Genomic DNA, 13,825 nt, shown 5'->3' on the forward strand with positions numbered 1-13,825 from the left:
CCATTGCTACCGTGCTTTGTTCCTCCTTCTAGATCTTCCCTCTTAGGACAAGGATTTTGCTTCTTTCCAGGTCTCAGAGCCCCTCGACCAGCTTTCATGTGTCACCGCAGGCAGGCCATCAAACCCCAAGTAGATGACACTGAGGATTCCGATGAAGAATGGACACCAAGGCAGCAAGGTGAGGGGCCAGGAAGATTTAGAGATTTCCTCCTGGAACCCAAAGTTTAGGTCTCAGCTGCATCTCAGGAGTTAAAAAAGGAAACTCTTTCCGCAGAAACATAAATATAAGTAGACGCAAAACAGCATATCACACAGTAAGAGGCTATTCATATAAAATTTTAAAATGTGGATGATAATAATTATATTATTTATAAATACATTAAGAGTGGTAAATGTATCAAAATCTGAACATGAAAAAGAAATGCCAAATTCAGAACAGTTATCATAAGGGAAGAAGGAATGGGTGACAGGTGGCTTTGCTGTGTCTTGGATAGTTTTTTATTTGCTTTTATTGTTTTTGAATTTTAAAATAGAAATTAAAAGATATAAAGATAAAAATTAAAAGATATAAAGTTGTGGCAGAATGTAGAGATAAGGCTGAATGGTGGTGGATGTATAGGTTTTCCAATATAATTCTCCATACCTTTCTGTATGTTTAAGATTTATCATTCGTTTTTTTTTTAAAAAAAAGACTGTTTTTGCTAAACATTGCTAGTTAATGAAAGGGAAGATAAAGAAACCTTAATTAGACTGTACGTCCACCAGAGAGCTTTCTAAAAGTAATTGCAGTTATTCTCATTATCCAATTATTGGATTAAATTTCTTAAAAAGAGAAAATGATGAACATATTATGTAAAGATACAGTTTTTAGGTATATTTAATCACACACATGATCTTCTTACCCCAAAATGAACCAGATTCTTTGTCATAATTCTGCAAGAGGGTTTGAGGTAACTAGTCTCCCTGATCTTTCCCACATATCACTCACCAGAGACAGCATCAGGCAAACAACATGAAGTGTGATCGCTACAAAATAGAACTGAGAAACTCACTTCCTCTTTTGCTGTTCAAACAAAAGAGTTTGGAAGGGTTGATCTCCCTAAACTGGAGAAAGCAACTTGGGTTAGGTCTATGATTCTATCTACGGATTTCAGAGATTTGAAAACCCAGTGTGTGGTTGTCCACAAAGGTTTGACATGAAAAGAGTCTTCATATACCCCATGGTTTACCATACATCTACACAGCTTTATCTACCCTCAGCTAAAATTCCCACCCCAATTTTCTTTATTGTGGTTACAAAATATAATAACATAGATTTACCCTCTCAACAATGTTTAAGTATACAGCACAGTATTATTAGCTACATGCACATTATTGAACAACAGATTTTTAGATCTTTTTCATCTTGTATGACTGAAACTCTATACCCATGAACAACAACTTTCCATTTCCTCCCCTCCCCTTCCCCCGACAGGCCCTGGAAACAACCGTTCTATTTTCCATATCCATGAAATAGATAACTCATATATGTGGAATCATGCAGTATTTGTCTTTTGTGATATGTTTATATCAATTAGCATAATGTCCTCAAAGTCCATCCATGATGTAACATATGACAAGACATCCTTCATTTGTAAGGCTGAATAATATTCCCGTGTGTGTGTGTGTGTGTGTGTGTGTGTAATTTCCTTTATCCATTTATTTGTCGATGCACATTTAGGTTGCTTCCACATCTTAGCTATTATGAATAAGGCTGCAATGACCTTGAATGTACAAATATTTATTCAAGATCCTGTTTCCAATTTTTATACACATACCCAGAAATTTGACTTCTAAATCATATGACAATTCTTTTTAATTTATTGAGCATCCTTCATGCTGTTTTTCATAATGCCTGCAACATTTCACATTCCCACAAATAGTGTGTAAGGGTTCCAATTTCTCCACATCTTTGCCAACACTTGTTATTGTCTGGTGGTTTTTTTTTTTTTTCATACTGATTATACTAATGGGTATGAGATAATATCTCATTGCAGTTCTAATTTGCACTTCCCTGAGGATTAGTGACAATGGACCATCTTTTCTTTTTTTTTTAATTTTTTAAGTTTATTTATTTTGAGAGACAGAGAGAGTGAGCACAAGCCGGGGAGAGGCAGAGAGGGAGGGAGGGAGAGAATCCCAAGCAGGCTCAGAGCCTCAGCACAGAGCCTAATGTGGGACTCAAACCAACAAACCACGAGATTGTGACCTGAGCCGAAATCAAGAGTTGGACACTCAACCAAATGAGCCACCCAGGCTCCCCTGGAACATCTTTTCATGTGCATTTTAGCCACTTGTATATATCTTCTTTGGAAAAAAATGTCTTTTCAAGTCCTTTTGCCATTGTATTAAAACCTCAGGCTGCCATAATAAAGTACCATAGACTAGGTGGCATGAACCACAGAAATTTGTTTTCTCACAGTTCTAGAGGCTGGAAGTCTGAGATCAGGATGCCATCATAGTCCAGTTCTATTCTTGCCTTGTAGGCAACCTCCATCTTACTGTGTGCTAGCATGACCTCTCATTTATATGTGCATACTCTTGGAGAAAGAGAGAGATTTCTCTTCTTAAGGGCACTAATCCAATCATGAGGAGCATACTCTCATGACCTTATCTAAATCTAATTACCTTCCAAAGACCCCATCTCCAAATACAATCACATTGGAGGTTAGGGTTTCACACAGGGACCTTTTGGAGACATAATTCTTTTCATAGCACCCAATTTTTAATAAGGTTACTTGGTTTTTTACTATTGAGTTTCAGCAGTTCTTTGTGTAGTCTGGATATTAACCCCTTATCAAATGTATATTTTACAATTATTTTTTCCCATTGCCTTTAAAAAAAATTTTTTTATTCTTTATTTATTTTTGAGAGAGAGACAGCGAGACAGAGTGTGAGAGGGGAAGGAACAGAGAGAGAGACAGAGAGAGAGAGAGAGAGAGACAGAATCTGAAGTGGGATCCAGGCTCTGAGCTGTCAGCACAGAGCCCAACACGGGGCTTGAATTCATGAAACGTGAGATCATAACCTGAGCTGAAGTTGGACGCTTAACCGACTGAGCCACCCAGGTGCCCCTCCCATTGCCTTTTCACTCTGTTGACTGTGTCCTTTGCTGCACAGTTTTTTAGGTTTAGTATGGTCCCATTTGTCTATTTCTGCTTTTGTTGCTTGTGCTTTTGGTTTCATATACAAGAAATTGTTCCCCATTCAATGTCATGAGGCTTTTCCCCTTGTTTTCTTCTAAGAGCTTTATAGTTTCTGGTCATACATTTAGGTCTACGGTCCTTTCAGAGTTGGTTTTTGTATATGATGTAAGATGAAGATCCATCTTCATTCCCTTTTTAAAGTTTTTATTTTAATTCCAGTTAGTTAACATATAGTGTTATTATATTAGTTTCAGGTGTACAATACAGTAAACTACCACTTTCATACAGCACCCTGTGCTCACCATAAGTACACTCCTTAATCTCCAGCACCCATTTAACCCATTCCCCCACTTACCTCCCCTCAGGTAACCATCAGTGTGCTATCTATAGTTAAGAATTTGTTTCTTGGTTTGCCTTTTTTTTTCCCCTTTGCTCATTTGTTTTGTTTCTTCCACACATGAATGAAATGTACGGTATTTGTCTTTCTCTGACTTATTTTGCTTAGCATAATACTCTCTAGCTCCCATCCACGTCATTGCAAATGTTAAGATTTCATCTTTTTTTATGGCTAATATTCCATTGTGCCTGTGTGTGTGTGTGTGTGTGTGTGTGTATTTGTATATATATGTATATCAAATAAAGAATGCCAAGACTACATCATGGGGAAAGGACAATATTTCAACAAATGGTGTTGGGAAAATAGAATATCCATATGCAAAAGAATGAAAATGTCTTGAAAAAGAAAAACAAAGCTGGAGGCATCACATTTCTGGACTTCAAGTTATATGTCAAAGCTGTAGTGATTCAAACAGTATGGTACTGGTACGAAAGACACATAGATCAATGAAACAGAATAGAAAACCCAGAAATGGGGGCACCTGGGTGGTTCAGTCAGTTAAGCGTCTGATTTCGTCTCAGGTCATGATTTCACAGTTCATGGGTTCAAGCCCCGCATTGGGCTTTTCACTGACAGTGCAGAGCCTGCTTGGGATCCTCTGTCTCCCCTCTCTCTCTCTCTCTCTGCCCCTACCCCACTCACACTGTTTCTTTCAAAATAAATAAACTTAAAAAAAAAAAAAAGACTCCCAATCCATGAATATGGGATGTGCTTCTATTCACTTGTGCCTTCTTTCATTTCTTTCAGCAATGTTTTGTAGTTTTCAGTGTTCAAATGTTATACATCCTTAAGTTTGCTCCTAATTATTTCATTCCTTTGGTGCTATTATAAATAAGACTGTTTTCTTAATTTCCTTTTTGGATTGTTCATTGTTAGTACATACAAACGCAACTAATTTTTTAGTGTTAATTTTGTATCCTGCAACTTTGCTGAATTTGTTAGTTCTGACAGATATTGTGTGGAATCTTTAGGACTTTCTACATATAAGACCATGTCATGTGTGAACAATGATTTTACTTCTTGCTTTCCAAATTAGATGCACTTTATTTACTTACTTACATACTTACTTATTATTTTTCTCCAATGCCCTGGCTAGGACTTCGGGTACTATGTTGAAGAGAAGTAGTGAAGTGGGCATCCTTGCCTTAGTCTTGATCTTAGAGAAAAAGCTTTCAGTTTTAAACTGCAGAGTATGATGTTGGAGATAGACTTTTCATATATGGCCATTATTAGAGTGAGGTAATTTTTTCTATTCACAGCTTATTGAGATTTTTTTGTCATAGAAGGTCAGTATATATATATATATATATATATATATATATATTTATATATATATAGTTATATATATAGTTATATAGTTATATATATAGTTATATAGTTATATATATAGTTATATAGTTATATATAGTTATATATAGTTACATATATAGTTATATAGTAGTTATATATATATATAACTATATGTAATAGATAAGTTATGAACATAGGATGAAGCTTAAATGAGGTTTTGTCTATTTTTTTAACATTTTCAGAAAATTAGTTCATGTCACCAGTAGCAGCATAGACTTTGATAATATTTCAAAAACCACTTTCCAATCACCTTTTGGTAGTCCTTGTACTTGCCACTCCTTAGTCAAGAGTTCTGTGTCTCTAGTGAGAGTCTCTGGAGCTTAGAAACATTTGCCAACCAAAACACTGATTTCTCATCACTTTATAGTCAAACCTTCTTGGGTGGCATCCAGAGTGGATCAGAATAAACAACACAAGGTGAGTATTTCCCAGATCCTGATGACAAGAAAATCTTTCTCATGGATTTAAACACAGGTAAGAGTAGAAGAATTCAGAGTATCCTAAAAACTGCTGCCTTCCTTTACTGATCTCTTTAGCACAATATCCGAGATCATCATCGCTGTAATAGTTAACAAGAACAGCAACAATATTAGCTATCACTTGTTTTATTTTCACCGTACTTCAGACTTTATTTTAAGCATTTACACAAATAAACTCACTTAAACCTTACAACAACCCTATGGGGGGGGTACTATAAATATCACCATTTATAGGTGAGATTGAGACAAAGACATGTTTGCTTATATACCTGACATCACAGTGCTAGTGGTAGTGCAGTCTAATCTCAAGCTCCTTTTCTAAACCACTTAAAAGCTCATTAAGACTTTCATAGTTTTATAAAATTTACATTATTCATTTGATTCATTTCGACCCAGTTCTTTTCTAGTATGCTGAAGTGAGAGATGAGCTAAGACCCCCTAAGTAAGAGAAGCCGACAAATAATACCAGCAATTTGTACACTCGATCGTCCCAGATGAAAGAGATAGCATCCCCGCCATCAGAGCCTCCCATTCGATTTATTTGTTAATTTATTTATTTAGAGAGCAGAGAGGGGCAGAGGGAGAGAGAATCTTTTTTTTTTTAATTTTTTTAACGTTTTATTTATTTTTGAGACAGGGAGAGACAGAGCATGAACGGGAGAGGGTCAGAGAGAGAGGGAGACACAGAATCCGAAACAGGCTCCAGGCTTTGAGCTGTCAACACAGAGCCCGACGTGGGGCTCGAACTCACGGACAGTGAGATCGTGACCTGAGCCAAAGTCAGACGCCCAACCGACCGAGCCACCCAGGCGCCCCAGAGGGAGAGAGAATCTTAAGCAGGATCCACTTCCAGCATGGAGCCTGTCTTGGGGCTCAGTCTCACAACCTTGAGATCATGACCTGAGCTGAAATCAAGATTCAGATGCTTAAACAACTGAGTCACCCAGCCCCCCCCCTTTTTTAATGTTTATTTATTTTGAGAGAGAGAGAGAGAGAGAAAGAGAAGAGACTCTCAAGCAGGCTCCACACCCAGCACAGAGCCCACCACAGGGCTCAATCCCAGGACTGCAAGATCATGACCTTGAGCCAAAATCAAGAGTCGGTCGCTCAACTGACTGAGCCACCCAGATGCCCCCAGAGCCTCCCATTCTAATAAGAGGAAGCATCTGAAGCCCTGAGTACCTTCAGGTTTGATGACTGAGAAACAACATATAAAATGACTTAAAGACTTCATATACGTTACATAATATTCTTTAGAAACTCACCTATCTGTGGAGCACCTGGGTGACTCACTCAGTTAAGCGTCAGACTCTCAATTTCATGGTTCGTGAAATCTCATCACTGTCAGTGCAGAGCCTGCTTGAAATTCTCTCTCCCTCCCTCTCTCTCTGCCCCTTCCCTGCTCCCTCTCTCCCTCTCTCTCTCTCTCAAAAATGAATAAACTTAAGAAGAAAAAAAGAAACTTACTTAACTGGAACTGATTTAAAATGTTCATACTTGTAGGAAGAAGCAACAGCTCCTTCCTCTGAGCTCTCATTAGGCAACTCTCATGTTGTTCAGAATCGTTTGTGTAGCCTGCTTCTGCCCTGCAGGCTCTTTCTTCTCAGAAGTCCCAGGCCCCACAGGGCCCCTGAATGTTTTCTGAACAAGTAATTCCACGTTTACAGATTACATTAGAAATAAAAGGGCCAAAGAATGCTGAAAATAAGATCTGTGATTTAGATTTTGAATATGGAGACAATTGAGAACCCTTTAAATTGACAGCAGAACTGTAATCTCACATTCATACTGTATCAAATAGCTCATGAGACAATTTGATGATCATTATAATATTTCCTGTTTACTATAACATTAAGAAATAGCATGTATACAGGGCACCTGGATGGCTCAGTTGAAAGAGCATGGGACTTTTGGTCTCAGGGTCATGAGTTCAAGCCCCATGTGGGATGTAAATATTACTTAAATAAATAAAACTTTTTTAAAAATTAGCATGTATACCATTTTATGGATCAGGAAAACTGAAGAGAGCTAGCTGCTGGTACAACCTTATTCAAACAGAATTGACATGAACCAGCTAATTTAATTCCAAATATTCTTTCCTGGATATGGCAAGCGACAAATTTAGCATCCTTTTTTTCCCCCCAGTGTTTAGATACATTTCCTCCAACGCTTTATCATCTTTCCCCTCTCTCTGCTCTGTCACCTCATTTTCCAGACGTGTGCAGTCCCTTCCACTTGTCTACATTTCCTCCTCCATTAAATGTCCACTAGTTTATAGATGATCCCCTCTTTTTATCTACAAGTCCTCACCACTTTCTTTCACAGACCTTCTTGATTCTCCAGCCAGTTTTCCCAAGTGTTCTCCCTGCCTCCTTCTCACTTTTATGGAGAAATTTGAGAAAATTTAAAGAGAAAGAGTCTTAAGCCATGGGTTATAGTTTTGAATTCAATATCCACATATTCCCTTTCTTTTCCCTCTAGTATTCGGAATCCCCAGGTATTTCCAAGTGTTGTTGAAGTATTAACCAAAGCAATTCATGTGAAAACACATCATAAGCCTTACAGGACTAAAAAAAAAAAAAAAAAAATGCCTGTTGTCTTTTAACATGTGACTCTCACATTGAAGGGAACCCACAGAGTGCCATTAAGTAAGGAATCTAGTTTGAAGGAATTCTCAGAAACAGCAAAGTTGCTGAACACAAGTGGCTCAGAGCAGGGCCAGAAACCAGTGTCCCTTCCTGGAGAAGCAAGTACCTCTGGACATCACTCTAGACGAAAATTGGGTAAGAGAAAGAATAATATGGGAACTTTGGTCCCTCTAAGTCCTCCAGAAAGTTTGATGAATACAACCTAGGTATGTGGAGTGGACTTTGGCTAGGCCTAGGTTAAAGCTAGACTAACCTGAGACCTGTAGTTACCGTTGAGGTCTTGGATAAATCTTATAAATTCTCTGAGCTCCTGAATGCTAATCTATAAACTGAAGATAAGAATGCATAGCTCATATACTGTTTGAAAGCATTAAACATTTAAGAATTGACACATGCAAGTTGTCCAATAAATCCCTCAGTGATAATAAAGACCATACTTTCTTGGTGTTGAATGCCCAGGCTCTTGCTCGATGCCTAACATGAAATGTGCCCTCAACAAATATTTTCTGAATGAAGAAATGCATGAATGAACCATTTTCTAAGAAGAAATATTGTAAAGTAAGCCTGATAATGGGAAGAAACTAACATTGAATTAGCCATCTACAGTCAGTATGGAGTCTTACTCTCTGAAGTAAGAGTTTGGACAGTGGGGAGAGAGTATATAGAAGGATAAGTAATAATTTATTAGAGGAGATTTTGCATTTTCTGACAAAACGGGACTAACACTCCAGACCCCACCAACCTCACTCATGTACTCTTTTCCAACTCAGAGCTCAGGAGAAAGGAGATTGGAGTGAAGATGTATAGTCTACGAGAAAGAAAGGGCTTTGCATACCAAGAGGTCAGCGAGCCCCAGGATGATGACTACCTCTGTAAGTGACCATCTTGGCCCACTCTCAGAGAAAGCTGTTCTCTCCTGGTACAATAACTTCATTATGTCATAGGGACCCCAAATCATTCTGCTCCCCTAGTAACCAGGAGTATAGGATAGAGGCTAAATGATGTGTGTTGGGCTAATTCTGAAGCTACTTAAGTGCAGGAACATGCACTAACCCTTTTCCTAACCCCTGTTGCTCTCACTTCCAGATTGTGAGAAGTGTCAGAATTTCTTCATTGACAGTTGCGCTGTTCATGGGCCCCCTACGTTCGTAAAGGACAATGCAGTGGGCAAGGGGCATCCCAACCGCTCAGCCCTCACTCTGCCCCCTGGTCTGAGAATCAGACCATCGAGCATCCCTGAGGCTGGGCTTGGAGTATGGAATGAAGCATCTGATCTGCCACTGGGTACACACTTTGGCCCCTATGAGGGCCAGATCACCGAAGACGAAGAGGCAGCCAACAGTGGATACTCCTGGCTGGTGAGAATCATCTACCTCTTCCCCTGTCCTCTGGTTTCCCACATCTCTGCCGTGGATTGGTAGGACATCACCTTCTACATGGATGAGAATAACATGGTTAGTTCTGTGTACTGAGTGGACTTTGCATGAACCTGGTGTTCCTACTTAAAGATCAGGGGGTAAGAGGGAGCATAGTGGTACAGACACAAACAGGAAGCTCCTCCCTTGCGGGACCTGAGCTCTGAGTTGACAAAGCGACCCAGCTGTGTAGACAACGACTAAGGAGTACATCATGTGGTCACACTGGGGACTGATTCCATACAGGCTGAAAGACCACTGACCACAGGAGAGTAAAATAATCCCTCTATTACCTCCCCACCCCTCACACACCAAAAAACAAAAAAACAAAAAACAAAAAACTTTAATTTATCTTTCTCAAACTCAGATCACCAAAGGGAGAAACTGCTACGAGTATGTGGATGGAAAGGATAACTCTTGGGCCAACTGGATGAGGTAAGGCCAATAGAGTTCAGAGCTCCAGAGAGGACATTCACCTCTCACAAACCTACGTCCCTTTGCTTCTCATCATGTCTCCCTCAATGGTCTCCCTCAATCCTCTGTTCCTCTTTTTTCTCCATGTAATGCTCTTTTATTTCAAGAGAAATTAATGGGGGAAAGGAGATAAGAATATAGTATATGTCCTCAAAATATGCTAGACAAAATTTGGACACTGGCAAAAACCTGAGGAGCCTAGATTCGTCAGGAACACTGGACTCACACTTCAATTTATCTGATCAATGTTTATAAGCATTTACTATGTTCCAGTTTAGACAATGGAGTTCATGAGTTAAACATATTATACAACCCATGTTTTATGGAAGATATATTGCAGACAGACAATAGACAATTGAGTTTAAGAATATTTAACTATCATTTCCCTGTTTTTCAAGAGGTATACGGTGGAGAGATAGCTTCAAACAAGTGACCTTTAATATGTGAGGGCAGTAGCTCTTCCTCGTCTCAGTTCTAATAGAACTGGGTTCTGAAGCCTGTATAAGAATGGGCTACAGTATGGCCACAGGCCTCTGTGCTTCATGACCCAGCCCCTTTCCTTGAGGGGCTCTCATTTTATCAGGGAATGCAGTATGTAAATAAAATATTGCTTTTCTGTGTCATTTTACTAAGACAAAGGAAGCTCCAAGTTTCTATGGGAACTCAGGGGAGGCAAGTGAATGGTACCTCAGACACAGTGTAGGGAGATTGAGGAAAGCCTTCTCAAAGGAAGATAGCCACACTTGGGCTGAGTGTGGAATGATGTGTGTTGATCTAGAAGCAGAGTCCATGGTCAAGCATCAAGTTCTGTGGTATAAAACAGAACTTAATTTAGAGTTTAGAGAAACAAAAGGTCACTGGGTTTTTGTGACCAATCAAGGTGGCAGTAAGTCTGGAATTGGGATTTAGAAAATGGTTAATCGAGCAAAGGGGAAAACATTAAAGGCAGGCTGTGGCCAGTAAGCAGAACTTAGAGATGGGAATCCATATGATGTTGTGAGGGAGACTTAAGTATGAACAGAAGGTTCCTGAGGAGTTGGGGAGTGGACAGCACCACAGCATAGAGGCCTTGAGCATCGGGGCAGATCTGACACATAATGGGAATTTATCTCCTATGGTTCTTTTTCCCTTTCCCTGCCTCAACCCCAGGTATGTGAACTGTGCCAGGGACGATGAGGAGCAGAACCTGGTGGCCTTTCAGTATCACAGGCAGATCTTCTACCGAACCTGCCGGGTCATCAGGCCAGGCTGTGAACTGCTAGTCTGGTACGGGGACGAGTACGGCCAGGAGCTGGGCATCAAGTGGGGAAGCAAGTGGAAGAGCGAGCTCTCAACAGGGAAAGGTGGGCACCAATGCTCTTCAAAACAGAAAGAAAAGAAAGAATTCTCCGTGGCAGTTTCCATGTCCAGCTCTCGAGTAGAGTAAAATCCTGTCTAAAATCAGTACGATTGCAATTCAGATGCTTCAGAAATAAGGATTCATTTCATATGCATTGGCCTCTTAGAAATAATTTTTAAGTTTTTCATTTTTGTTATGATTTTTTAAATACCTCGTGCATAAAATGTGTAACAGAACATAGTGATAAAAGACTTAGAGGCCAAAAAATTAAATTTTCAAGCACCTACCAGCTCCCTCACTAAGTCAGTTTCTTCTGCCCTTTTAGCTCGCTCTTCTTAATTTGCTCAGTATTTCTAAATGACATGTGTATGTTGGTGTGCGTTCACTCATAATTTACTTAGCTGTCATGTGAGTTCCTACTCTGTTCCAGACAGCCTTCCAGGAACTGGAGGTGGAACAAGCTTGTCAGAATCACTGCTCTTGAGCACCTGATAAGTGAATGAGTAAGGGAAACACATGTACAGATGCATGTGTGTGCATAACATCACACAGCAAGTGGTGCTTTGAAAATAAAACTAGTCCTGGGAAAGTGCCTGGGGACCAGTGTGAGGAGAGGATGGGATGGGGCAGAGCTTGGACAGGGAAGGGCTCTCTCTGGACATGCGCAAACACCCAGGGGTAAAGGATTCCAGGAAGAGGGGGCCTGCTAGGAGAGAGGCCCTGAGGCACAAGAGAGGTGGGGCATGTGTGGTATGTGGCTGAGAATCCATAGATACGTAGACGCCCTAGAGCCTGTGGTCCACGCTGAGACACTGGGGTGTTTCCTGACTGAGACAGAACAATTGTGCAATTTTCGACTGGAGAGTGGCGTGTTCTCTATTTTAAGATGATGTTTTGGTTAATTTTGGAGAGAGACTGCAGTGGGTAATCCCCTCCAAGATCACTTCATCTCTAAGTGAGAGAGGGTGGTGGGTTGGCAGAAGATGAATGGTGGTTGGGAGTGTGATATATATACCCATACTTGGTCGAGGAAATATTTTGAAAGGACTTCCCATTGTATTTGAGATGAGCTAAGACCGAATGAAATAAAGTATGAAGGATATATTTTCATGTTATGATTTGTAGAAAACTGAAAGAGAAGCAGTTTATAACCTAGTTGGAGCGGCAGGAACCAGAGTCCTTTAGTCCAGGAGACCGCACTGCTCTGTCTCGTCCAATCCAAATCCCACTTTCAGATAGAGATCCAGACACATATTGGCTGTCAATTAAATATGTCTTTTTAATGTTTCTATTTATTTCTGAGACAGAGAGACACAGAGCGTGAGCAGGGGAGGGGCAGAGAGAGGGGGAGACCCAGAATCCAAAGCAGGCTCCAGGCTCCGACCTGTCAGCACAGAGCCCGACATGGGGCTCAAACTCACAAACGGTGAAATCATGACCTGAGCCGAAGTCGGTCGTTCAACCGACTGAGCCACCCAGGTGCCCCTAAATATGTTTTTTTAAATGGGGAGACTCAAGTTCATATTTAATGACACATTCTAAGTCATCAAAAGGGCTGTTGCCTCTCAATAGAATAAAATCACTGTAGACACTGTCACAGAGTCACATGACTTAGAAGGTGTTTGTATGTGGAGAAAGGTCATTGTAGTTCCATTCCTATAAGGAGGGAAGCTTCCTCTGATGCTGCTTGAAGGTACCTAGTCTGGGCAATACATAAAAAAGACCCTTGAAATGGGCTTTCTGGATTTACTCAATGTAGTAAGTGAAAATGGAATGGAAAAATAAAGGAAAACTTGGTGGGAGACAGATCTTGCATTGTCAACACAATAAAAATGAGTAGTGGGGCAGGCCTTACCAGGAGACAAAGCATACAACGCAACATCTACCTGACCAAAAATTTCCTCTTTCAGCAGAACCACAGCCAGACATCCATCGATGTCCCTCCTGCTCGCTGGCCTTCTCCAGTCAGAAATTCCTCAGCCAACATGTGGAATGCAAACACTCTTCTCAGAGCCTCCCACAAATATCTGCAAGAAAACATTTCCAACCAGAGAATCCCTGCCCAGGTGATCAGAATCAGCAGCAGCAGCAACATTCTGATCCACACAGCTGGAATGACAAAGCAAAATGTCAAGAGGTCAAAGAAAGGTCCAGACCTTTGCTTAAAAGTATAAAGCAGAGGAGAATTTCAAGGGCATTTTCCACCCCATGCAAAGGACAAATGGGGAGTTCTAGAGTGTGTGAGGGAATGGTGGAAGAAGGGCCCAGCACAGGCCAGAATTTGAATTCAGAGGATACAGGAAAATTATTGATGGGGGTAGGAATGTCAAGAATTGTAAGAATCAAAAACAGAGGCTGTGAGCAAGGGTTCAATGACAGATCACATTTCAGCAGACACCAACGAACACACAAAGAGGAAAAGCCCTCCGTTTGCAATGAGTTTAGAAGAGACTTCAGTCATAAGTCAGCTCTTATTACACACCAGAGGACACACACAGGGGAGAAGCCCTATGTTTGCAGGGAGTGTGGGCGAGGCTT

The 13,825-nt window shown here is 40.4% G+C and overlaps 1 protein-coding gene across 1 annotated transcript in view; it reads left to right on the forward strand.

The window, feature by feature from the left end:
• PRDM7 (PR/SET domain 7) overlaps positions 1-13,461 on the forward strand; it is a 34,409-nt gene extending 20,948 nt beyond the window's left edge. Inside the window, exons 4-11 of the mRNA XM_030299199.1 lie at positions 71-178; positions 5,300-5,349; positions 8,038-8,194; positions 8,830-8,931; positions 9,146-9,417; positions 9,842-9,909; positions 11,098-11,291; positions 13,064-13,461. Of these exons, the coding sequence (XP_030155059.1) occupies positions 71-178; positions 5,300-5,349; positions 8,038-8,194; positions 8,830-8,931; positions 9,146-9,417; positions 9,842-9,909; positions 11,098-11,291; positions 13,064-13,461 (1,349 nt within the window). The remainder of the gene's footprint in view (positions 1-70; positions 179-5,299; positions 5,350-8,037; positions 8,195-8,829; positions 8,932-9,145; positions 9,418-9,841; positions 9,910-11,097; positions 11,292-13,063) is intronic.
• The last annotated feature ends 364 nt before the right edge of the window (positions 13,462-13,825 follow it).

The sequence above is a fragment of the Lynx canadensis genome, chromosome E2, assembly GCF_007474595.2.
Source record: "Lynx canadensis isolate LIC74 chromosome E2, mLynCan4.pri.v2, whole genome shotgun sequence".
Lineage (NCBI taxonomy): Eukaryota > Metazoa > Chordata > Mammalia > Carnivora > Felidae > Lynx > Lynx canadensis.